This window comes from Callospermophilus lateralis, chromosome 5, assembly GCF_048772815.1.
Source record: "Callospermophilus lateralis isolate mCalLat2 chromosome 5, mCalLat2.hap1, whole genome shotgun sequence".
In the NCBI taxonomy this organism is placed as follows: Eukaryota; Metazoa; Chordata; class Mammalia; order Rodentia; family Sciuridae; genus Callospermophilus; species Callospermophilus lateralis.
In genome coordinates, this window is record NC_135309.1 from 66,454,233 (window position 1) to 66,481,206 (window position 26,974).

Sequence of the window (26,974 nt, forward strand, 5' to 3'; positions counted from 1 at the left end):
TATCAAAACCAAATAGAACATAATTTTCATAGCATTTGTTTGATATTCATCTTTTCTTCCTAGGAAAAAATACCTTGGTTTAAGAACTATTTCTTTTTAAAAAAAAAGGAAATAAAAACTAATTTTCCACTGAATCCAGAATCCTGGAACCAAATGACAGACAGCATTCCAACAAGACAGGGCACGAGTTGTGCTGTATTAATAATTCACACTTGCCTTGGCGAGGTGTATCTGAATTAGAGCTCTGTACTGTAACTACTAATGACTTTCTTTAAACAAACACATATATTTACTCAAAATATCTAGTGAGGTAAATTGATTTTTCCCTCTTGGGGAGCTTATAATATCCATATTATTCATTTAATTTTATTGGTAAAATTTAATGTTAACTGACATGGTTGGTCCCATATGTGGGGCAGTAAATTAATATGTACAGAAATCTCAAGAGGTGTTATCAGCATCACATGGCTGTTTTTCAGCTCTCAAAGGAACTGCTTGGTTCACAGCAAACAATACATTCTTTTACTGAAATAGAACATACTGGAAGAATAACCAAAAAGGACATGCAATTCTACTGTACCCGGCCTCTCAATAGCTCATATGCCGTCACACCCAGGGACCACCAGTCTACAGCAAAGGAATAGCCTGCTTCTTTTTTGGAGTTGAACATCTCAGGTGCTGAAAAACAAAGAAAAGTTAGGCAAGGTTTATGCTCTAAGACATTAATAAGCCTATTTTCCCAACATGTTCCTCCAGAGGAGAATTGCCAGCATAAAAGGTATAAACACTTTTATGGATGATTATTATCCATTGCTAGATTGCTCACAGCAGGCAAAAATTTCTAATTTTCTTAGCTCTTTCAGTAGCCTTCTTCATCAACCAATTCACACAGGCATGTACAGGCCTTAATAGACAAACTCTTCTCTTAGTTAGATCATGCACCTATTTCAAATTGGGTTCTACAGGGTCTCAAATATGTGATTAACTCTGAAATAAAAAAGGCTGAGAAGATGTTGTCTTCATTTGGAAGGCTTTATTAAAGGATCTAAATTCATATTATGGTTGCAAACAATGCTCAGTATTTGAGTCAAGGTACATTGGATTGGCTGTCTATCCTGGAGCCACCTGGGAGCATTTGAAGACTCTTACTGGGGGTAAGGAAAGGAGAAAGAGGGATTAGGCATTCTAGGAAATATAAGGTTTTGAAACAACTGTGGGTCATTCACACCTTGTAACCAGGGTTCTCTGAACTGACCTCAAAGAAAGGTAGGGCCACACACAATTTTTCCCCTGGAGATGACTCCTTGTTTACACATGCTCTAAGCACTTTGCCACACTGCAAACCTTCTATATACCTTTTCATGAATATTCCTAAACCCTAAGGAGTGGAACAGAGGGAATTAAACACAAAGCAAGGATAGGTATGTTATCTATTTGCTCAAAATGACATTCCTAGTATCTAATACAGAACCTGTCAATCACAGTCCATAAACAGAAATTTGTTAGGTGAGTGAATGGATAAATCAACGACTTAAGCCACAAGTTGTGATCGTTAGCTCTGGAGCCATGCTTCCTAGGTTCTGATTCTGCCTCCACCATTTATTGTGCCCTTGAGCAAGTTAGTTGGCAGAGCACAGCATCCTCATCAGCAAAATCAAAATAATAAGACAATCTTTACAGAGTTAGAAATTAAACAAGATAATGCATGTCAAAGTCTCAGCATAGTGCCTGGCACTTATAAAATGTTCAAATACATCTGGTACTCTTGGTTAAAAGCAAACAACCATGCTCAAAGAGGAATTTACCTAGGCTAAAGGTACACAGGGTTGGTCCTAAGCTGCCTGTAGAAAGATGCTGACTCTGGGCAAAGGAAACTGATATGACATGGACTTGCCTGCCTGGTACACTCAAATTCTATGGACAGCATCCAATTAGAAAGGTTGAAGTTTACATCCCAGTGCCCAGGCCTGACCCTGACTACGAGCTTGATCCAGCAGGACTAAGTGAGCCTCATACCCTGTGAATTCACTTTTCATGCTTCACTGCATCCTTTCTGCAAGTAGCAGCTCCCAGAGCAGCTGGGGGAGATGATGGCCTTGACCTCGTAACATTCCCACAGACAGGATGGAGTGGACTACATTTCTGCTTTCCCCCTTCAATCTCACAGCAGGTCATCTCAGATAGTCCCCCAGGTGACAGGTGACAGACATCTCACTTAGAGAAGCTGCAGACAATTTTGAAGAAAAACCAGATCCATTGTGCTAAGAAAATGCCAAACAAAATAAGCATTACTCTATAAAAGTGGTGTCTTCTGTCGAATTAGATCATCCTTGGACTTTATGTGTGTGTTCTTTTTTCTTTCCCAACTTCCCAGAGTGATGATTCCTTTCTCTTCTGCTTCCTCTGTTTTCAGACAGGAAGACATTTGGACGCACACGCATTCACTGGACAAATATTCATGATGTGAGAGGCACTGAGTGATTTTGGTAGGACATTAAAAACAGAAATCATGGAAACATATAAAAGCATAGAGTTGGGGCTGGGGCTGTAACTCAGTGGTGGAGCGCTGCCTTGCATGTGTGAGGCACCGGGTTTGATCCTCAGCACCATATAAAATAAATAAATAAAGGTATTCTGTCCATCTACAGCTAAAAATACTTTTTTTAAGCATAGAGTAATCCTTTGGGTTCTCAAATAGCAGAAAATTCAGGGCAGAAAGATACTGAGGAGCCCTTCTTCAAAAAGAACCCTACTCCTGAAAAACAGCAGATTGCCTGGGAGAGGTACTACATTTCCTTCAAAAGAGCCACTATATATTTTGCATGGTGTTATTTTTTAAGTAGTTCTATTCAGACATCCAGAAAAGTAACTAAAACATCAAAGGAGGATATAATGATTAGCTATAAGCAAAGTCCATGCAACTGTCACACAAGTCAGGAAGTAGAATTTCACCCCAATTTTTATGTCTTGACCCTCCGCTTCCTGAGATCTCACTGTTCTGAACTTTAAGTTAAGGATTTTCTTTATTTTTTCATATAGATTTGCTCTCAATGTATGAATTTCTAAACAATGGTTTAATTTTGCCTATGGGTAAACTAAGGAAATTCCTAGCTGCCTAGCCTTTGATTTATTTCAGTGCTTTACAATAAAGAAAACATTGTTAAAGTGCACAATTTTTATTTTACTCTATTGCCTGTCTTCTTAAATCCCATTCCTTATACTTTTTGGTTTCTTGTTTTTCTTTCTCAATAATATTTAAGATTTGTGCAAACTGCTGCATGTACTTACTGTTTATTTGCGTTTAAGGTTCTATATGAGTATCCCATAACTTACCTACGACTCCTATTATTGATAGCTCTTTTCACCTTAGGAATACTGTGAACAATACTTTTTAAAACATTCCTGTACATGTTAGACACCTACAAGAATCTTTAGGTCCATCCCAGTAAGGGGGACTGCTCTGGATGGGGATGTGCATCCTCACATGTACTAAATGATACAAACTTTTCACCAATGTGGTTTTGCCATTTCTCACTATGGCCAGTAATGAATCAGAGCTCCTCTGTTAACCTATTTATTCACACTTGATGTTACTGACACTTTGGCTTTTGCAAACCTAGTGAGTATAAAATTATATCTCATTGTGGTTTAAATTGGCATTTCTCTAATTGCTAATAAGCTTGATTACATTTTAATATGTTTATCAGGTATTTGTATTTCCAACCTTTGGTTTTCACATTTAAAAAAAAAAACCTAGACATAGGCTGGGTGCAGTAATGCACACCTGTAATCCCAGCAGCTTTGGTGGCTGAGGCGGAAGGATAGAGAGTCCAAAGCCAGCCTCAGCAACAGCTAGGCGCTAAGCAACTCAGAGAGACCCTGTCTGAAAATAAAATGTAAAATAGGGCTGGGGATACGGCTCAATGGTCTAGTGCCCCTAAGTTCAATCCTGGTACCAAAACCAAACAAACAAACAAACAACAACAACAAAAAAAAAACAAACCTAGACATTAAACTTTGATCAGGATATAAAGAAAGGGCCCCAAACTAAATCTATAAACTTAATATATTAGGAATAATGCATGAATAAACTTTACAAAAATGATTCTAAACTTCATTTACACAAAAAATAGGGATAATAAAGATTTTTGAAAAAGAATAAAGAACTTTCATCCCATGTGTTAGTCTACATTATAAAATTATAATTAAGATTTGAAAGACTCAGAGAATATTGATTTAAATACACAAAGTTGTTTAATTTATAAGAAACACATTTCTTTGTTTATTTTTTATTTTTTTATTTGTTATTTTTAGTTATACATGATAGTAGAATGCATTTTGGTCTCTTATACATGCATAGGAATACATTTCAAATAAGCATGGGAAGAGTCTTATTTAATACCTTGTCCCAAGATAATTATTTAATAATCTAACAAAAATAAAGTCAGATACTTTCCACTTATGTTTAAACAAATAGTGGACAACCATATTGTTACAGAAACTTATTAAAAGGTCTGGATGTAAGACAGTATTTCTAAGAATAGAATCAAAGATAGAAATCATGAAGCATAAAGATGAGGGGACTACAGATAAGGTCAGTGTTGGAGCATGTGCAAGGCCCTGGGTTCAATCCTCAGCATTCCACCCCAAAAAAGACAGTATGAGAAATTTGATGATACTAAAAATAACTTATTTATTTTTTTTTTAAATAAAGGTCATAAAAAGCCAGGTGCATTGGCTCACACCTGTGATCTCAGCAACTCAGGAGGTTCAGACTGGAGGATCAAAAGTTCAGGGCCTCAGAAACTTAGGGAGAACTTGTCTCAAAATAAAAAATAAATATCAAAGGCTGAGAATATGACTCAAGGTAAAGTGTCCCTCGGTTTGATTTCCAGTATCAAAAAAAAAAACCCTAAAAATAATAGATCTTATTTGTACCAATAACTTATAACAAATATAATACATTAGAATTTAAGTATTCATAATACACTAAGGCAAAACTTTGTTGTATAACCAATAAGAAATAACAGAAAAGGAAAAAATATTAATACCCACATTGAATACAGGCAAAGAATATGAATAGGCATTTACAAAAGAAAAGAATGTAATGTAATTCTGGTCAGTGTGGGTGGGAGTGAGGTCCTGAGGATTGAACTCAGGGGCACTCGACCACTGAGCCACATCCCCAAGCCTATTATGTATTTAATTTAGAAACAGGGTCTCACTGAGTTACTTAGGACCTTATGGTTGCTGAGGCTGGCTTTGAACTCGTGATCTTCCTGTCTCAGCCTCCTGAGCCACTGAGATTACAGGTGTGCACCACCACACCAGGCTGAAATGCAATTTTAATATCACAATATGGTATCATTTTTGCTTATTATTTGGGGAAATTAAAAATATGTTTTTATCCGTGGCAAGGATCAGGGAAATGACTGTCTCACATACTTCCCAGTGTAAGTTAAAATAAACACGAACTTTCAGAAGGGAAATGCATTAACATGCATATATCTTTCAATCAAAAATTAATTTAAAAATTAATTAAATTTAGTTGACAAGTAAAAATAATATGTGTGTGTTTATTGTGTACAACATGATATTCTGAAATATGTATATATTGCAGAATGGTCAAGATATTTAACGTATCCGATACCTCACATACCATGTTTTTTGTGATGAGAACACATAAAATTTACTCTCAGTGATTTTTAAGAATAAAATACATTGTCATTTTTTGATGGAAATTTATCACAAGCAAATGATTAAGTTGCAGAAAATTATTCTACTAATAGATTTTTTACTACAAAATTATGTTTCTTATATAAATAATCTATATATTTATTTATTTCAAATGAGGACAAACTAATGTTCAATAGTAAGGAATAGGTTAAATAAATTTTGGTGCCATCCTCTATAAAATATGTCCATTAAAAACAATAGTTAAGGGGCTGATGAAGTGTCCCAGTGGAAGAGCACTCGTCTAGCATGCTTGAGGCCCTGGGTTCAACACCCAGCAATGCCAAAAAAAAAAAAAAAAGGAAAGAAAAAGATAGTTATATTTACTGGCACAAGAAAGTAAGCAGTGTCAGTTGTCAAGATCCAAACTCTGGAGTCAATGGGCTTCAGCAAAGGCGTGTTTACTGACTTGAACGAAAAGACAGTATAGCAACATGTTGAGTTAGGGCTCTGAGCTGAGCCCAGTGGTGTGCACCTGTTACCCCAGATATTCGGGAGGCTGAGGTACAAGGACTACAAGTTTGAGATCATTTAGTGAGACTCTGTCTCTAAATAAAATTTAAAAAGAGCTAGGAATGTAGCTCAGTGGTAGAACACCCCTGATCCCTGGTACCAACATGAAGGAAGGAAAGAAGGGAAGGATGGTCGGATTTGGGTGCTGGCATCAGATCATTATGTTGCAGCTAAAATCTTCTAGCTGCTCAGCTGCCTATCTCTAATGTAGGAATAACAATCATTCTTGCCTCACAGAACGGATTCTAGTTTAAATAATGTAATGCATGCACTGAGAATAGGACTCAGCATGTGAGGAGAGCTCAGTGCATATAAGGCATTATAGTTTTATCATTGTCATTTTCTTCAATGTCCCAAGCTAGATGCTTCCAGACTTGGGCTTAATTTCATCCTCTGTCAATCACTTGCCATATGGCTTTGATTCTATCACTTCCTCACTCATTGAGCCTGATTTTTAGTTTATGAAATAATAATAATAGTAAAACCTATTTCATAGGGTTGTTTATAGAATTTAATGATATAATGAATGTTAAAAACCTAGTGAAGTTTCTGGTACATCATAAATGCTCACTATGTGATTCTATTATTGTTTTTACTACATTATGAAGTGAAAATTTACATTGAAGAAATTTAGCATGATCCCATTTAAAAAATGTGTGTATATGTTTGAACATGGAAGAAAAGAAGATCTATAAGGGAGCTATAAACATCTATTGGTAGAAGAGTTAACTTATTTTCCCTTTTGCTTATCAGCATTTTATACCTTTTCCATAGTGACATTATTAACACACACGCACACATGCATACACACACACACACACACACACACACACACACACACACTTTTATATATAAAGAAAGTTTTAATCAGCAAAATTCCAAGTGATCTGGATTACATTCACACAGATGTAAGATTGTGGGGAGCAGGAAGAGTGATCAGTGGAGTCTGGAGGTAGGTGATTATGAAATGTGAAAAGCAAAGCTTCCTTGCTGTGTTGGAGGTAGTAAAGACTTGGCAGACAGATCATTCTCCTTTCAGAGTTCTGTAATGCTCCATGCAATGCTTAGCTCCTCATTCTACTAGATGTGGTGCATCTGCTAACCTTCATTTAGCATTTATTTCTTACTTTTATTTCTTCTATCTTTTTAGATTGTTTACTTTCTGGTTAATCTCTAATTAGTATGCTACATAATCACTGTAAAGAGGGCACTGATGAATGCCTATTAGGTAGATTTTACCAAATTATTCGGTACATAATTTTTAAAAAGGGAAAACAGGCTTCAACCTACAACTGCCCTTTGAAAGACTTCTATGTAACAACCAAAGACAAGGGCACCCCTGGATAAAGAGATATGCTATGACAGTCAAATATTCATTTTGGAATAAACTAAGGAACATTTCCAACATGGTAGCCTAAGTTGACTTAGAACCATTTAAGAACTACAAATAGCAATATTTAAATATATTCTCTATCTCTATCTCTTTCAAGTGAGAAACCTGAGTTTGACTTAAATCTAAGCTTCTTCATGCTTAGATAAGTAATTATTAGCCATGTGATCTTTGGCAGATTACTTAGTTTCTGATTGTCTTCAATTTAAAATGATGACAAGTCTAGTCTGTCTCACAGGGCTATTGGGAAAAGGAAATGAATAAATGAATATAAAACATTTAACACATTGTTTGGGCTACAGAAAGATCTCAATAAATATCGTCAAATTGTTAACCGTAAGGGGGAAAGTAGGGAGGTGTATGAAGTCTTGCCTATATTCCAATTTCATAATTCCATCTTATGAAAAGACTAGAATTACCAATTTTGAAAAAAAAAATTGGATTACAAAGATATTGTAGCTAAAATCACTGAGGAGAAAGAAAGGTGGCCTCCCTTTCCCCTCACCATGGAAACCAGCCCTAGAAAACCCAGATGCACATTTTCTGATTTGGCTCCAAGAAAATAGCCCTTAATATGGAAACGCAGGAAACCTGGGGAATAAGCTCATCAGACCAGCAGGCTTGGATATTCCCTTTTATCATTTAAGGGCCATGGGTTTTAGGTGGAAATTGGCTGAATTATATGTGTCCATTATTTTAGAAGTGACAAAAGAGATTTATTCCCCTCACTGGTAATTGAAAGCCATGAAATTTCCAGTTGTTCAAATATCATATAAAATTAGGTTCATTTTTTTCCCCATATATTTCTTTCTCTTGACAGTAAGGTGGCCCTTCATAGGGAGGTTCTCTTATTCTCTTTCTCTCATTACACAGAGGAAGAGAATGAAATATTATAAGAAATTGACATGGTGTTTGTCCTTGATTTTTAAGTTCACCTATTTTGCCTGTGAGTTACTCTAACTGTATCTGGCTATACAAATGATTCCACCCTGACTTAACCCAACTAGTTTAAACAGCAACATCACCTGCTTTAACATCTTAATTAAGAAAGAAGCAGGAGTAGCTCTTATTCTTCTATCATCTGCCAGCAAGGGTGCAGTGTCTGAACTCCTGTTTTCTGGATAGGGGCTCCTCTAATGATAGCTCAGTCTACGGCCTAAAAAACTATAATCACTTTTGCTTATTACAGCACCGACTTTAGACAATTTAAAATGCAGTCCTGTGAATTTTGAAACTAATCTCATATCTGACTCAAAGCTCCTCCACTCACTCCACAGGACTGGATTCTGCAGCTCTGGTATGGAGTTGGAGGATTGATCTGGTGCTACACATCAGTTTCCTACAAAGCACTGTTTGTTTTGGGATGTGAACGAGGAATAGCAGAGGCAGAGGGAACTGAACATAAATGTGCTGACTCTACCACAGGTTTGGCCAAGATTGTCAATCCTCCACACTGGAACTACTTACCCAGCTTTAAAACCAGCTGATTCCTTGGGCTGTGTCCTCAGAGAGTGTGACATGGTCAAGGTGTCTTGGGACTGTTGGTGTCCCATTCTGATGGGAGCCTCCATTCCTTCCAGCCTATACCCCTGCACTGTGGGAGCATGGCTTGTAAAGCTAGATCGCATCCTCGAGCTGCTGCCCTAAATAGGTTCACACCCACTACATACCTCCATCTCCTGGAGTAAGGAGTAAGACTTTTTCCCAAACTCATCAACCCTCCATGGGAAACTAGGTCCTGTTAGCTTAGTTAGGGACCAATCCTCAAGTCCAGTGACTAAACAGCCATGTAACCAAGAATGGAATGCTGGGCCCCTCTTCTTGTAGTCACCCCAAGAATTTACAGATCATTAATTGAGATCTGACTCATTTGCCTTTGGAATAGTAAGAAGGAATAATTCAGAGTAATGAATGTGCCCCAAAGGGTTACAGTTTGCTTCATGTTTTTTTTTTTTTTTAAGGTGAACAGAACTAAGACAAATTCTGCTCAAACCCTGTCTATAGAGAGAAAGCAGCCTCTAACAACTCATACGAGAATTTTTAGTTGATTTGTTTCTACAATTAAATGTGAGACCTCACTGGTAATTTGCCACCTATGCCTACCCTATTCCTTACCCCTTAACAATTGCAAATATCAAGATGAACATAGTTCCTCAATTCACTGCAAACAATATTATGTGAAATTGTTTAACCTGTCTGAGGCAGAATTCTCCCATCTTTAAAAAGAAGAAGTCATGGAATTGCAGCAAACAAATTGAATCTAACATTATAACTGGGTACACTTTACAGTCCTAGGCATGTAATGCAGTTTTATGTAAATGAATAGTTAAAATGATTCTTTTATCACTTATTACCAATCTACTACTTCTTCCTTTGTTGTTTCATTGTATTTTTATCATCTCCTCCCACTAGTATGTATGCTGCATGAGGTGGAGACCTTGTGTGTGTTACTCATTACAGGTTCACCAGCATCTAAAGCCCCAAGGATACACAAAGACAATTACTGGACACTAATTGAATTAATTAATATTTTTGTAAGGAAGTGGGAAAAAACCTATCTTAATTAGTGCTTTCAAAATGATATCCATGGCCCTCCTGAATTCAGATTGCCCTATGTACTTGCTGATAGAGAATAGTGAGGTTCACCTCAGACCCATCAAATCAGAAGCTCCCTGGGTAAAGTCAGAGGGTAACTTGTCCATTCTCACTGCAAGTCCCCTGCAGTAAATGTTGTCTACAGGAATGAGAAACTATAAAGCTTTGCTCTTAGTAATTATGGCCACTCGTGAGGCCCATACCCATGTAAGGCTTGGTGCCGGCCATGGTGGTGATCCGCATCTCCTTGGGCAGCATGGCAGCAATGTTGAAATCTGTGATGTGCACGTGTCCTGGGGAGAGAGAAAGACCACAGAGATGTTAGGTCCCATTCAACCCAGTGACATAATCGTTTGTCTAACTGAAAGCATTTATAAACTTGGTCTTTTTTGTATGCTGGGTACAGGCAATAAAAGCTTACTTATTCCATTCTCACGGCCACCATGGTCTTAAACCAGCAACTCCTCAGAAGCCAGAGCATGACAGGGTATTGACTAGTTGCTGCTTTGAACTTGAAGTTCAACCTCCGAATATCTTAACCTTAGTAGTTGAGTTCACGTTCTGGTAATTCTACTTAGGCAAATTTTGTCTATTGGCAGCATTTTAAGTTGTTTAGGCTATGAGTATCATGAGTGAGACAGCCAAGAGCTATTCAAAGTGTCACAATCCCAAGCATGTCTTATGGGATCTTAAAAAAAATAGAGGCAAAATTACTACAAGCCAGCAAAAGCATGGGTATGTATATTTTTAGCCAGGAAAGAATTCTTGTTCTCCTTGTTTTTCTGAAATGCTTTGTTTGCTTGTTTGTTTGCTTGTGGAAGAATTCAAGTTGTCACACCATCAATCCCCAACCAAGTAACTATTATAAATGGAGAGCAGGGGGCAAAAAAAAAAAAAAAAATCAACGTTCATCTTTAAAGGGACTCTGAGGGGTACTAGTCTAGGAGACCTGGCCTCTGCCTGAAAACCCTCCCTAGCACATAGTACATTTTGCATCCTTTTCCTAGGTTGGGCCTAAATTTTTGTTTATTAAAAAAAAAATGGGTAGATAAGATGGTCTCTAGGGTTTCTCTCAGCTCTAACGTTCATGGTGAATATGGTTCTAACACTTAAGTTTGTCAGGAATACACTCTACAAAATGTCTAGGATCCCTGCATTTATAGCAAGAAAGAAAAGAGCAGTGCAGGAAGCTAAGGCAACTACACGAACATCTGCCTTCAGAGGATCTTGAAGAGTCTGCATTTCCAGCTATATGTGTCAGTGGCTTTGATGAGTCCAGGATGCAACTGGAGGATGGGGTCCAATTCTTTTCCCATGGTCTACAGTTCTCACTCCCCACAGTCTGCTCTCTGATAATATTTAGTCCATGGCTAAGGATAAATCTCACTGCCTTCACCACGGGGGTTTTATTTTGTGCAGAAACTGTGTTTTCTTTTTGTTTATGTGATGATATTTTTAAAAAGTAAAAGTAGCACTCATCTAATTAAAAATTAAGGTATTCTTGCCTTAATGGCACCAATGGGTGATTTCAACCATTCTCTCCATATGACAATTTATAACTTTTTTTTTTTCCTGCACCCTTTTTTTCTCCCTATCGTTTACACTTAAAGCACCAGACAGTAGTTCATAAGGTTTGATGCGGATTCGGTGGGCCTGGAAGAATTGTGGTTAACAACTTGTTCTCTGGAATCAGACTGCATGGCCGTAGGCCTAGTTTCTACTACTAACCAGCTGTGTAACTTTAAAAAGATCACTAGGCCCTCTAACAATAGCAGGGTTCTCAAAAGGTATGGCTACTGGGAAAATGAAATAAATTAATGACTCTGGGAGATTTAGCATAGCATTTGGCAGAAAGTAAGTGTTTTGTTGTTGATATTTATCATTATTAGAAATTTCAGTGTAGTTTTGCAAAACACCTATGCCTGGACTTTACTCTCTTGAGAATCCAATTCAGTAGGATAGGTAGAAGAGTTGGGCCTCCAATTTCACAGTTGATTCAGAGGAGGAATAGCAACCTTCTTCTCTTGCCTGAGTAGATTTTCTAAGCTTAGTCCTAAGATTATCTATGCTAGTGCAGAAGTAGAAGGTAGAATATGTCAAGACAACTGATTCCCACAGACCAGGAGCATCAGTCATCTGGGAGCTTGTAGAAATGCAAATTCTTGGGTTTCCTCCAGCCTTACTGAATCAAAAACTCTGGGGCTGGGGCTCTGAGTTTAAACAAACTCTCCAAGTAATTTCAAAACCTCATAAAATCTGAGATCACTGTTTGAAAGATGACTGGGCTTAATAAAAGGAACAGACCCTAGGAAATATTCATTATATATTTGTTGAATTTGAGAGTTGAATGTTTGTCTTTAAACTATTTACATTAGTCTGATTAATTCAGCTCTTAAAATGCTGTCACATGAAGTTTTTCCTTTAACTCAATGAGGTGTTCTATTTTATACATAAATTGTTTGTGCTATGTCCACAGGGCTCAGTAAAACCAGAGTTCAAGATAAGATCTAGAATTTGTTCTAGAGCCGCTTAGGTGGGAGTTATGAAATTGGCAGAAGCTTTCTGTGTTATATCATATCCTGAAAGAACTACTTCTTGATTGGCTCAGAGTTGTTGGGTTTTTTGGTTTGTTTGTTTGTTTTGTTTTGTTTTGTTCTCCTGCCAGAATGCCTAGTAAAAAAATGTACAGGAAACATTTCAGGGCCAGGATCTATAGGAAGTTTTAGTCTAGTGCTCTTGGGCTGAACATTGAAATGAGTTTTACAAGGCCCACACATGGTGGCCCTTCAGCCTCAGCTCCCCCAGCTACTACTACACTTTGCTTCTGCTCACCCTGGTGACCAGCCACCAGGTTCCATTCTGGGCTGCAAAAGTGAATTTGAGTTCTGGGTCACAGGGGAGGGTTCAGCCTCCTGCTATTGAAGTACACACAAACCATCTGCAAAGCACTTTCCTAGTATGAAGTTTTTCAGGTACAGGCTAAGAACTTCCTGATCCAGCACCCTGCCGGAGGTGGGTGCCTTTCTTTTTTGCCTCTGTGGCTTGAGACAGGATCCCCTTAAAATCTATATTCATTTTACTGAGTCATTGAATTTAGCCATCCTTGTTCTCATGATCTGCACTCTGACCCTGCCTGTTCAGCACAAGGACCTTTCTTATTAGCGTGGGACTCTGGAGCACCATAATCAATCAGTTGTCATGGCCCTCAACTTTAAAACTCTTTCCTATTTGCAAGTGTTCAAAGTATGCACCTCACATTTTACCTACAATGCTTTTTTTAAAAAAATATTTATTTTTTAGTTGTAGTTGGACACAATACCTTCATTTCACTTATTTATTTTTATGTGATGCTGAGGATCCAAACCAGGGTCCTGCACATGCTAGGCGAGCGCTCTATCGCTGAGCCACAACCCCAGCCCTACAATGCTTTTTAAAAAGGCATATCCTTAGGTACTACCTGAGACTTAATAAATCAGATTATTGTGGGACTGGGTACAATATTCTGCATTACCTATGTTTTTAAAAGACACTATCCACTTGATTTTTAGGCACACTTTGGGATGCTGTGGGAGAGAAGCCATTAATATAACAGGCTCAGTTCTTCCTCATCCCCAGATTGAGGTTTTGCCTTTTCTCTTTAGATGATATTAAGAAACCTAAATTAGAAGATTCCATAATTGTCATAGTCTCCGATATGCCAGACTTATATTATTGTTTGTCTGAATGCAGCACTTATTTCTTCAATTATTAAAGCACAAGAATATTAGACATTATGGAATTGATAAATTGGCTGATGTCCTTAAATTGGTAGAATGTGAAAATATATATCAGGACAGTTCGTTATGAGTCATCCAAGACCTGCCTGAACTAGTAAATAAAACCCTTGAGAAGAACAGTGGCAGGTATGCTCTACATTAAAAACATTTTTTCTAGTCCAATTCAGATGGACAAGGAATGTTCATTCACATGCTGGTAAAAGTTGATATTGCAATCAACTCTAATAAATGTCAATATTTTTTAGCAACCATCAGTAATATGAATCAATACAAATAAATAAAACAAAGTGCTTGCCTGTCACTGAGTGGTATGGATTAAAATATAAGCTGCATAGTGTAATACACAGCTCACTTGGAAAGATGAGTATAGGAAGTGTACAAAAAAAGAAAAATATTTTAGCTTTTGCTAAAATCCCCATGTAGAAGCCCCATGGGATGGCCTGTCAAGAGTGAAATAGAATTATGGAGGGAAAAGATGAACAAAGCTTTCAAATTAGAGCTCCATATAGAAAAATCACACTGGGCATTGATTTGTGGTCCAGCTGATTCTCATAAGAACAACTACACAATCACCTGGAGGGGGAGCTCAGGACTTTATTCATTTAAAAGTGGTTAATTATGGTCCCTGAACAAAGTCTGAAGTCCTAGTTTTTCGGAATCTAAATAAATAGAAATGAACTTCAAAAATATATTTTTTTCCAGAAAGGGACTCCTAGGCAATGTTTAGAGAATGGCTTTCAATCTTATTTATTAGGATGGTTCTATTCCATTCCTATACAATCCTTCCCAAAGCAATTTTTCTTTTATAAGCAGGAACAATTCTCCAGTCGAGTTCAGGATGGGACTATAATAGAGAAAAGCCTCCTTTGAATTCATTGTTCAAGCCCCAAACTTGAGAGTGATAGCGGTCATCATAAATAATACACCAGAAAACAGGTGTGCACTGGAACTGTCTCTCAGGCAGATTGGGGTAGCAGCTCCTACTTCCTAAGCAACAGAGCCCCAGCCCCACCAAGACTAGATCAAAGAGGTCACCAACAGTGGCCTTAGCCCATTGTGCACATGCAGGAAATCAGGATGGAAGACTAAAGGTAGAGTTATCTGAGGGTTTAGAATTAAATGAAAAATGTTAAGCCAAGATGTAACAAGTAGATAAGCAGAATCTTTGGCATGTTGCTCCTGAAATCAAAATAATTATTTTAGGAAGACAAGTAAGTACTCTGTCTGTTACAAACTTGATGCATATCAGATATATCCTGTCACATATATAGTCACAAAAAACAAGATGTAGTCCAGGTTTTCTTCTTCAGAACAGAAAGCCTCTATTACCTCATTGGAATCGTACTCATAGTTGACTTTTATTGAGTGATTTCTTTGCAGCAGACATTGCATTAAGCACTTTATAAATATTATGTTGGTTAGTTTTCACAATGACCCTAAGAAGTAAGTATTCTTTTGATCCTGAAAAAAAACAAAAAACCTAAAACACAGAGGATGTTTAGGTACCATGTTGAAACTCATAGCTAGTGAGTAGCAAACTGGGTTTGGAAGAAAGGCAATCTGACTCCAGAACCCTCCTCTTAACTACACTATAACAGAATCCATGTTTTACAAGGGAAGTCTCTAAAGGTGATTAAACTTGATGATTAATTGATTTCTCCACCTGCTTCCTCATCTATAATTACCAAGTTGCCAAGAAAATAGTGAGAAGGAAAAAGTTGACGGAAGGAGAGTAGGTACCCTCGTGGTGGAAATAAGATGAAGCCAACTCTGAGACTCAAGACTAAAACACTGTTCTTGGAATGAAAGACAAATCTTAAAAGCTTTTGGCTGATAAGATCAGTCTGCCTCTACTCAGAGCTTCTGAAAATGATAGAGCAACAAGTGTGTTATGGTTTGGATCTGAAAAGTCCCCCGAAGGCCCAGGTGTTGAAGGCTTGGCTCCCAAGGCAGTGATGTCCTGAGGTGGGGCTTTGAGAAAATGATTGGATCATTAGGGCTCTGTCCTCATCAGTGGATTCATCCATTGACAGATGAAAGCCAGAGAAAACAGAATATAACAGAGTAGTATCATCAAGTTCTAGGCAGGCAGGGCATGGTTTGGAGGAAAGAGGTCACTGGGTGCATGCCTTTTGGGACATGTCCTGGTCTCCTTCCTCCCCACCCTTTCTGCTTCCTGGCTGCCATAAATTTTCTTCTACCATGCCCTTTCACCTCAGGCCCAAAGCAATGGAGCTGGCCAACCATGGATGAATACCTTTGAAGTTGTGAAACTAAATAAGTCTTTCCTCCTTGAGGTTGTTTTCATCAGGTATTTTGGCCACAGTGATGACAAGCTGAGTGACTCAAGATACCATGCACAAAGTCGCCTGGCGGAGGGGGCAAATGAGGACTACACCACTCTAGTTGACCAACATGCTGGACCAGCCTTGTGCTGTTAGAAAGCTGGGAGCACTTTTTTCCTTTCTTGCTAAAAGGTGACCTCAGTAGGTCACATTTCCACAATTATGAGACTTCACAGGGTGTATGTAAACCAGAACAAGAGATGAAGTTGCATCCTACTCCAGGCAGGGATAGCTGGTATTTTTCATGAAAGTCACCTTCATGCTAAGTCTCAACATTGCTCACATTTTTCTGAGACTCGGAAATCTGTTCCCAAATGTCAGAAGCAGTAAAGGTAAAGAAGAAATAAGGTACTGGAAGAAAGTGGAAAAAATCTTTTTAGACAGTCCATAAATAAATAATGACCCTGAGCTTTGAGATTAGAGGTCATACACAAAAGTGTTTCTTAGCCCTCTGAGCACAGGTGGGCTCTGACAAATCTGGTTTAAAACTGAACTGGGTAAATAAATAATGAGCAATGGATAGTACTTGGAGTTTCAGTCCCACTTTCAAGTCCTGAATGAGTAGAGAGCTTTGCAGATTTAGGACTCTCATCTAGCAGCTTTCTGGATATAGAACATGACATTATTGCCATGGTAACATTTATAACATTCAGTCTGTGCACCTACAGGTCTTCCTTGGTATAGTACCAATAAATCCAAATGTACATGAAGACAAATATTAAGAGACTCTCCACATGTGATCACTGTTGACAAAAGCTTGTTCCCGAAGATATCTAATCAGTTTTTAAACTTCAGGCTTTCACTTACACCTTCACGATTGTTGCCACATCCTATATCAAGTTGGGTATCATATACATATGTAACTCTAATTACTTCATATTTTCTCTAAACCCACTGATATTTTTAACTAAAAGTTTTTTAATAGAATGCTTAATATCCCTCTACAATGTGAAAGTAATATGCCTTGATAAGAAGGAAAGCATACATGTAGACACAATGACAAAATAATAACACTAATTTGGTGTAGACCGATATCTACCAAAGGCTCTAAGCTTGAGAACTGCTCTGTCTTTATGAAAAAAAAAAAAGGATGTGATTGTGTATAATATTAAGGCAAACTACGACCAAAACAACTTGTGATGGTTTTCTTGAAGAGAAGTAATCATGGAAGAATAAGTAGAGAATGACTTTCTCATTACATACATTCAATATCATCTAAGGGTGTTTTGTTGTATGAGCTACTACTATAAATCATAGGTTCCCCACATTGTCCCTCCTACCCATAAGATGGAGTTTATACATATAACTCAACTGCATCAAGCAAGACACCTTTTCCATAAGTGATATTTCTTTGCTGGGGAGAATCACTTGTTTTATATGCATGCCATGCAACTGATTGAAAATAGATCATTTACTCACCATGTTCATCAAGTAAAATATTGTCAGGCTTCATATCCCTAGGAAAGTAAAAAGAAAAAGTTGTTCATAATAAAACAAACAGAGCTAAAGGATAAAGGTGAAAGTACTGAAGAATGCTAATTAGAGCTGAAGCCAAAGGACTGCATCACTCTCCATCTCCTCGAATCTGAGACAATTACTGCTACTATCCCTAGTTTGCAGATCTGAAAACTGAGGCTTCACTCAAGGTCAAAGAGTCAGTAAAGGAAAGAGCTGGGCTCTGAACCTAGGTCTCTCTCATTCAAAAATTCAAACTCTTAACTGCTGTTGCATATTGTATCTAAGCATGTAATTATTGGTCCTTGGATTATATGAGGCATTTCAAATGCCATAAATTAGCACTAGTAAGATTAGTCATCATTTTCCTATGTAACCCAGAGTTATAGAAATGATGTAAACTTAAAGACCCTATAAAACAGGGGAAATGTGGTTATATTTTAAACTTGTAGAGTTTATACATTTTTTTAGGATGATGGTTTAATGCCCACAAGTTACTTAGTAATTATTCTTGGGGTAAAGAGACCAATCTTCCATGCACTGGTATATGGCATGATGACCTAGTTATCATACTTCAGTATCACATATTGAAAATCTGATAAAAGAGTAGATTTCAGGTACCTTCACCACAAAGAAAGAGAAGTAACCATGTGAGGAGATGGATATGTTAATTTGCTTGATAATACTATTCATTATGTAGATGTCTATCAAAGTACTGTACTGCATACCTTAAATATGTATACCATTTTTATTTTAAAAAAATTGAAAAAGAAAAATTACAAAATAAAAATAAAAACAAAAACCAATCCATAGGGGGGAACAAAACCCTCTCTCTTCCAATAAAGATATAAGGCTAATGTAAGAGTAATGGCTGACAGAGTTTTCAAAGCACTTGTGTAATGATTATAATTGTAAGCAGTACTCCCCAATTAGAAAACAGCATTGTGGTTCATGATAGACCTCACTTCTCTACTCTCAGATTTTCAGTCCCCTTCCCTAATGTACCATTAAAGCCCTTCAGCCTAGATTCATAAAAGCCATTAGGAAAGAAATTCTGAACCAGGGTTGGGAACACATTTTCAGTCTGGTCAAGTGGCTTTTGTGTTACTAGAATAAAAAAGTGACCTTGGTCTTTGATAGACCAAGACTGCCGGCATCTTCGTTTCTTGGCAATAATGACTAATAATCCCTCACTCAAAAACAGAAACAAGAATATGGCACACCAAGATTCAGGTGGAACAGATTATCTTGCAGATCTTGAAAATCTTCTCATTTAGTTGGTTAGGTTGTTAAAATTAATTCTGGAAAGGATTCACATATCAGTGGCAAATTTTTCTCTGGTGCAGGGAACAATTTACTGAGAAGATAGTATAAGAGGACATTAAATTGCAGGTTTCTGGGGCTAAGCATTCTCAGTATTGAAGACACACCACAAAACCTTTGACAGATCCCATTACTTCAGGAATTATCAGGTCCAAACTTATGTGGCATAAAAGCCTTTCATAATCTGACTCTGTTCTAGTCACACAGCTCAAGGGATCCTCTAAACACTCCCTGTGTCTGCTCACCTGCACATCTCTACACCTGCTGCTATTCCCCCGCCTGAATCATGCCCTTCACCACTACACTCAGACAACACAGACTCATCCTTAGCCTCATGGGCCAGCGACCATTTCCTGCAGAGTACCTTCCGTGACTTCCCAGTGCTGGGTCAAATATTCCTGCCATGTGTTCTGACTACACATTGTACCTCTCCAACTGAACAGTTATCAATCACATGTGTTCATTTTCCCATATCACACTTGCCTTCATGAGCTCCACGATGTTGGGGATGGTTTCTTGGTTAATGGTGTATGCCATCACGCAGTCTCATAGAGCCTAGTGGATTCTGAGTAACTAAAAGACACCCAGAGAAGCCTGGTCCTAATAGTGTGGACACAAAGCTACCAGACAGAACCAAACCTCTCCACAGTTTGCAGTTAGAGATAAACCAGGTGTTAAGCACTTTCCAGCTTTTAAAAATCTACATCTGGTGGTTTTCAGTTTCTGCCAGGGAAGAAATAGGCCCAGGAAGGAGAGAGTTGGGTATAGCAAAACCAGTAGCAAAATTTCTTGGCCTGAATTGAGAACTTGATGGGAGGAATGTATTGCTGTAGATTTAGCTTTTTTTTTTTTTTTTGAGTTTACTATTAAATCTCTGAGCATTCTTTTTCTTTTTTGGGTCTATATATCATTATGTCTACTAGGTTTCCTAGATGTTACCTTGAAACTTAAAGAGATAAGATAAACAACAGTTTAATACTTACTACTTCAATCTTAAATTTATTCATATGTTTTGGTAAGTCGCTGTACTCAGATAACATAAAGATGAGACACAGTTCCCTCAGGGATAGAGAGGGTGAGAAAGGTTCATAAGGGACCATGCCATAAAGGCCTACAAAAGTAATGGGACATGTTTACTACAAGTTCAGAGAAAGAACATGAGAAAAACTAATAAAAATGTGAAATAAAGTAGATTTTGAAACATCAAAATAAATTACATAAGCTGAGATTCTAACTACACAGTTTCTCTAAAATGTGATAATGTAACTTCTAAGTCACTATGGGGAAAACTGCAATATGATAAAATTGTCTATTTGTGTACCAGAAGAAGAAAAATGAAAAGAAACCCAGTATGCTATATTAAAATTCTAGAACAAGTTGAGGATTTCTAGTTCTGAATTTTAGCTCCATTTCTTTCCTTTAGTGCCACTTCAGTCTTTTGGAGTAAATCTAAATATGACATAACTTGTTCTAAAATGTTTCTTTCATTTCTGGCTGTCTATAGTACGATTAACTTGGTCATCAGCAAGCCTGGATATGCTACAGAATCACCTAGAAACTTGAAGTAGTGAGGATTCTCTGACCTAGCTCAGTCCTAATGCATCAGACTCCGTGGACAGGACCAAATATCTGTGGAAAACTAAGAATCCTCTAGGGCGCTCTGATGTGAAGTCATTCAGAAATACCATCTAGGCACTGTCCAAATCCAACATGTTAAGCTAATTTTAAAAATGAATCTCTTAACGGCATATGTATAATTGAAAAGGTGTTAGAAAAGTGCAACACCTACCATTCACTGACAAATTCTTCTGTTAAAATATGGTGGGGTTTGGTTACAACCTACATATCATTAACAGATAGCAGGTGATGCTATTTGTCATTCTTGATCAACTTAGTGTCTCTGTGTATGCTCCATCCAAGTTCCTGGGCCCTCAGTTCTCTGACTTACCTCCAATCATCTTTTCATTTATCCTACCCAGCTGTTTTCTTATTCCCCCTTTCCTTAATCATTCTGAGTCATTACAATGGCCTAACCCCTGACCAGCATGACTTTCTATACAATATAATTCCCAAATTGTCTTATCTACTACAATGGAACCACCCAATATTGACTCTATAATTTTTTCCTTATAAATCAAGACTCTCAGAGAATTCTTAATTCTTTTTATTGTCCATTATTAACTTTCTTTGGGGAAAAAAAACAAACCTTTCTTGCCTTCAGTTGTACTTACCTAATATAATCCTTAAGTTATGGAATTGTACTCCCCCCAATTCTTCTTGGCTGTAGCCAAGCACCTGAACTTAGCTAGAAGAAAAGACATAATAACCCTCACTGTTCTCATTCAAATAAGCATCAGTGTGCCAGGCAATGCTGGGATCCTTCCCTTCTCCAAGGTGACCACTTGACATTTTGCTTTGCTCCTCAAACCTCTCTCCATCTACTTTCTCTCAATCGATGGCCTCCCGACCTCACAAAGAGAAAAGAACCAAGGCTTGTGGACTCACCGACCACCAATTCTACCAACCTTCCAATTTGTCATTAGTTCCCTCCAGTTATGTTGGATGAAGAGTCCCTGCACCTATTCCAGACCAACTCTTCTGCTGGGGCTCTGATCCACTTTCACCTTCTCATGGATTTCCCTCAGGAAGTGTCTTTACTTTCTCCTACACCATCTCCTTCTCCTTCTCCTTATGTTATGATGGAGTCTCCCTAAGCCACTGCCACTTACTGTCCCATCTTACTATTTTCCTTTATAATAAAATCTCTGGATTGTGACACGGACAGGTGAGCAAACAGAGATGGCAACTGTTGTCTTCTTCTCCACCAACCTAACCAGGCTTCCACCTCCTCCCTGCAATTACTCTTGCCAAGTTCACCGATGACCTCCAGCGTGCCAAATCCAATTGCCACTGTTACTTACTGGGATTAACTTCTCAGGAGATAGAGCACTCCTTCCCTCCCAACACACTTTATTTTCATGGCTTAGAAAAATCCATATTTTTACTGTTTTTTTTTTCAACATCAGAATCCCTTCTTTAATCTGCAGTACTAGTGCCTTCTAGGTACAATTTTTTTTTTCTCCAATATTGGGATTCTCCAAGTTTCAGTCTCATACACAACATAAATGGATAGACAAAGTGATATACACACTCTAATAATTTCATTAAATTCCATTATTTTAAACATTATTTTCTTGCAAGTAGTTATGTGTATCAAATTTGCATTTCCAGTACTGACCCTGAAGTGCCAAATTAGTACATAAAACTGCCTGCCTGAAGGTACCATATGATTATCTAGTAACTGAGACAAATACAATATACCCTCAACAGAATCTTTGATAGTCATCTGCAACCTTACCCCATACAAACACCAAACTCTTAGTCCAGAATTCCTTACCCCAGTGTATAGCCCCATTTTAAAGGTAAAAATCTTGAGACTATTCTTAATTTTTTTTCTTGAAACCCAATTGCAATCTCTTAGAAACTCATAACAAGTCTAAAACATAATTACTGAAAATAATATATAGATTCCTCAAAATTATCATTCAATCTTTAATGAGTGTACAGAACTTCGGTTTGAGATGATGAAAAAGTTCTGGAGATGGATAGTGGTGATGACTGTATAACATTGTGAAGGTACTTAATGTACTTTGTCACTTAAAATGGCTAGAATGGTATATTTTATGTCTTGTGTATTTAAAAATATCAATCAATAAATTGCTAATAGAATTTACATATCTGCTGTTACACTCATCTCTTGGTTGAAGTCTTGCAGCAGTACATTTTTCTTGCTTGTCCTCTTCTCTTCTGCAAATCCACTATCCAAAAAGCACCCAGAGTGGAGTTCTCCATTGCACACATCTTCCCTCCCCAACAGCTTCCATTGCCTCCACCCTGCACCTGGAATATGTCCTATCACCCTCTTCCCTGGTCTCCTGTGCTCCACATGTGCCCTAGCCTGGCTCTCCCGCCCACACAGCAGGCATGCTTTGGCCTCACTGACCCCCTTCTCTCCTTTGCCCAGACTATCCCCTGGCCTGCAGTCCTGATCCCTGGGCCCTCCTATGGCTGACTTCTCCTTGGCATTCAGATCTAAAACATCATCTTCTCTGAGTTCTTTTCTGACCATGCAACCAGTGCCCTACTCCATCCTTAGCTCATCACCTTCAACAGATTTTAGAATAACACTTCCACTACCTATTATTTTTATTAGTTTATTTTTCTCCCTTCCACTAGTATGAAAGTTCCAAGAGAAAAGACATCTTTGCTGCATTGTTCAATACTACAGCCTTTGGGACTCATAAATTCCTGAGCAAAGTAAATGTTTAGGTAAATAATAACCATAAAAATGAATTAGTAAATCCTGGTCCCTTGGTTTTTATCAAACTTCTAGATACGAAGCCCTGCAAAAACGGAACAATCCAATTAAAAACAGAGAAAGAGAAAGAAAGAAATTCCCAAACAGACCCTCTACTTTCTTTCATTATATTTTGGGTTAACTAAAATATCAATCGCATTTAGTAAGTGTGTCAGTGTATATTAGTGTAAAAGTGATAAATGAGCTGTACAATTTGAGCTTATATTTTCAGAGAGGGGCTATGGATTTGGAGGTGGTAAAGAGCAATTCTTGGAACAAACACATTCCAAGACTCTTCATTCCATTTGAGTTTGATGGAATAGAAAGAGCTGTGTCCTGCTGAATTAGCTATTCCAACAGAGAAGTATAAATAGCAGGGTAGAAATACAAAGCTCCCTGTGATGGAGTCCAAGGCGGAACTGATATACCTGCCATTCTCACTTGAATGACTTTACAAGACATTAGTGGAGCTCAATAGGCTAATTACATCCCTTCAAGTGCCTACCCTGGAATCAAGTTGCTCACCCTGAAACCCAAACGGGGTGTGTGAAACGGGGAACAAGCATGTGCAAACCAAAGCCAACTTCCTCAGTATCCCACAGCTGGTCCACAGTGTGTGTTTAATTCTTTGTCGCATAACATTCTTTAGACTGATCATCTCCAAGTTTTGAGAGGGGGAAAAATATACATATAATTCTGCAATATATTACTTAGGGCATCACACAAAAGCTCTTGTTCACAAAAACAGAACTAAATTAAGAGAAGAGTGGAGTAGGGGTGGGAGAGGTGAGAGAGGAAATTTTAAGCACAACAGGACTTGGAACAGGAAGCAGGAGTAAAATGCTTCCAGGACTGGATTATTATGGATCAGGTACCATCCTGATGGCACTTCACAGTCTTTGGTTGTAATCTTGGCTCTGTAAGTTACTGGTTATGGAATCTCAGACAAAGAACTTAAACTCCCTGAGCTACAACTTCTTCATGTGCAAAAATTATTTCTATGTTATAAAGCCATGGTCAGGAAAACAGGATATTTGTCTATCAAGTGCCTGGCACTTGCTCTCTTTCTTACCAGTGGCTGCTGCTTTTGCTCAACTCAGCCTCTCTCACAACTCATTCAAGGGAATGCCTGAGTTACAGAAGTCATTACAAGGGGGTCTGGGGCTGTGTACTTTCAAGTATTGCTATGAATATTGCCAATGCTCAAAAAGCGTGTTGCACATATTTGCATATTCATTTTAAGTACAACTGGATTTTCATAGAATTTTTGCTTAGTATTCTTCATCCCAATGTACATATCTGATTCTACTGTATGTTAATTAATAATGTAGACTGTACTCATCTTCATGAGGTAGTGAGGACAGGGGTTTTACTGTCCATGAAAGTATCTCTCAGCATACCTTCATGAATTTGTGTTTCTTTCCCAAAGTGTGACTCAAAATACCAGCACACTCATCAATGCTTTCCTGCTCTGAGGCATCTTCTGTGTGTTCTGAATTTCTTCTTAATTGCCTTGACAATTTAGCAAACATACCCACTCAACAAAACGAAAGCTAGCTTATTGGATTCCCATCTCAGGGTTTCACTCTTCTCCACTCCCCCACAGTCTAACCAGCTTACCAAGATGATCACCCAACAAAGACGTTTCTCCAGCAGAATGGGGACGGACAACAGGGAGCAGCTGTTGAAGGACCATCTGATGAAAATAGATTAAACTTCTTCAGTAGAGACAAGTTGGGGTAGTGACAAAGAAACACTAACGCAAGAAATGAGAAAGAACTTCTTATCAGACCTGGATATCTGCAGTTGGCATGAACCATGTGGAAATCTTAAAATGTGGCACAGATACTGTCACAGAGGCTGGGTGAGCACTTGGCAGCAATACATGCAAGTGAGGGGTGCAGCAGAGAGACCAGCCTGACCAGCTGACCCTCAAAAGCCTTTAGGCCTGCCAGGTGCATGGTGCATGCCTGTAATCCCAATGGCTTGAGAGACTAAGGCAGGAGAATTGTGAGTTCAAAACCAGCCTCCACAATTTAGTGAGGCCCTAAGCAACTCAGTGAGACCCTGTCTCTAAATAAAATACAAAAAGGGGTTGGGGATGTGTCTCAGTGGCTAAGTGCCTGGAGTTCAATCTCCAGTACAAAAAAGAAAAAAGTATTTAGTCCTGACCTTCCCTGCTTTTCCCAAAGGAACCTCCTGAAAAGCCAGTTCTCATCATTATCATTGATTTGTCACTTAGATAAATCAGCATAGAAAAGCTGATCACCAATGAAACAGTTGACTTGACCACAATCACACAGCTCATAAATGGCAGAGGGGGACGTGAATTTCATGCTGTTTCTACAATGATTCACTTGGCTATTTTAAGTAGGATGGCAAGTAGGTTCCAATTCTACTTAATTGTTAGTATCCTGCCTGTGTCGATGAGCAAGTCCATCATATTCAAGGGGAAGAAGGGCCAAGATTTACCAGCAGTTTCTGCTATGGACACAGGAAGGAATGTTTCCCACGAGTAATGACAATGGCTACAGCTGCTGGTTACTCTCCATGCAGTGTTAGTCATTTGAAAGCAACTTATCTTTTTATTCCTCATGATGGGTCCATTACATAGCTATTCCACTCATTTTTGCAAAAAGGGGGAGTCCAGGGAGTTTAAATTACATGTCCAAGAGCTCATGACAAGTAACTGATAGAACTGAAATTATAGCCAAAGACTGTGAGGTACAATCTTGGGTCATATTTCAAGTTTATATCTGACTTCTTCTAAAGAGAGAGAAGAATATCCTCATATACTCAGAGGTCTGGCATATGGTTCAAATTGGCCTGCAGCAAGTTTTAGTTTTTTTTTTTTTTTATGGTTTTGTATGGTGTATTTGAAGATTGTGTAGATTTTGCATTCTGTAACATGCTGCTGCAGTGTGGATTGGTTTGAGTGTGTCACCCACAGTTCTGTGTGTGGGAAGCTTGGCCCCAGAGCAGTTGTGTTAATAAGTGGTGGAACCTTTAAGAGGAGGAGCCAAGAAGGATGCTGTAAGACTGTTCCCTCTCCCTCACTTTGGCTTCCTGTTTTACCATAGGATCTCTCCTTCTCTCACAGGCTCCTGCCATTGTGGTGCCATCTGTCTATCACAATACTCTAGAGTTAATGGGGCCCTTGTCAGAGCCATTGTTATGTTGTGTGGCCTGTTGTGAGCTACATAAACCTCTTTTCTTTATAAGTACCCAGGTTAGGTTATTTCATTACTGTAATAAAAAAGAGACTAATATACATACCACTCATGTCTCTATCAATATAAAAGTAAAGTTCCAAATTTTTTTACTATGGAGAAAATTCTGTTGGTCTAGGAAAGTGAATTCTGCTCATTCTGATATTTCATATCCCCAGTAGTACAATAGTATAGAAACCTCATCTTGAGAAGTATGCCAGTATACCACAGTTCCAGTAATGAGATGTTTAACCATCTTGCAATCTTCGGAAACATAA

The 26,974-nt window shown here is 38.2% G+C and overlaps 1 protein-coding gene across 1 annotated transcript in view; it reads right to left on the minus strand.

The window, feature by feature from the left end:
- The window catches only part of Stk32a (serine/threonine kinase 32A), a 93,012-nt gene that overhangs the window by 13,445 nt on the left and 52,593 nt on the right, over positions 1-26,974 (minus strand). The window contains exons 4-6 of the mRNA XM_076855945.2: positions 17,772-17,809; positions 10,435-10,524; positions 581-678 (exon numbers count right to left, since the gene is read on the minus strand). Coding sequence (XP_076712060.1) covers positions 581-678; positions 10,435-10,524; positions 17,772-17,809 — 226 coding nt within the window. The remainder of the gene's footprint in view (positions 1-580; positions 679-10,434; positions 10,525-17,771; positions 17,810-26,974) is intronic.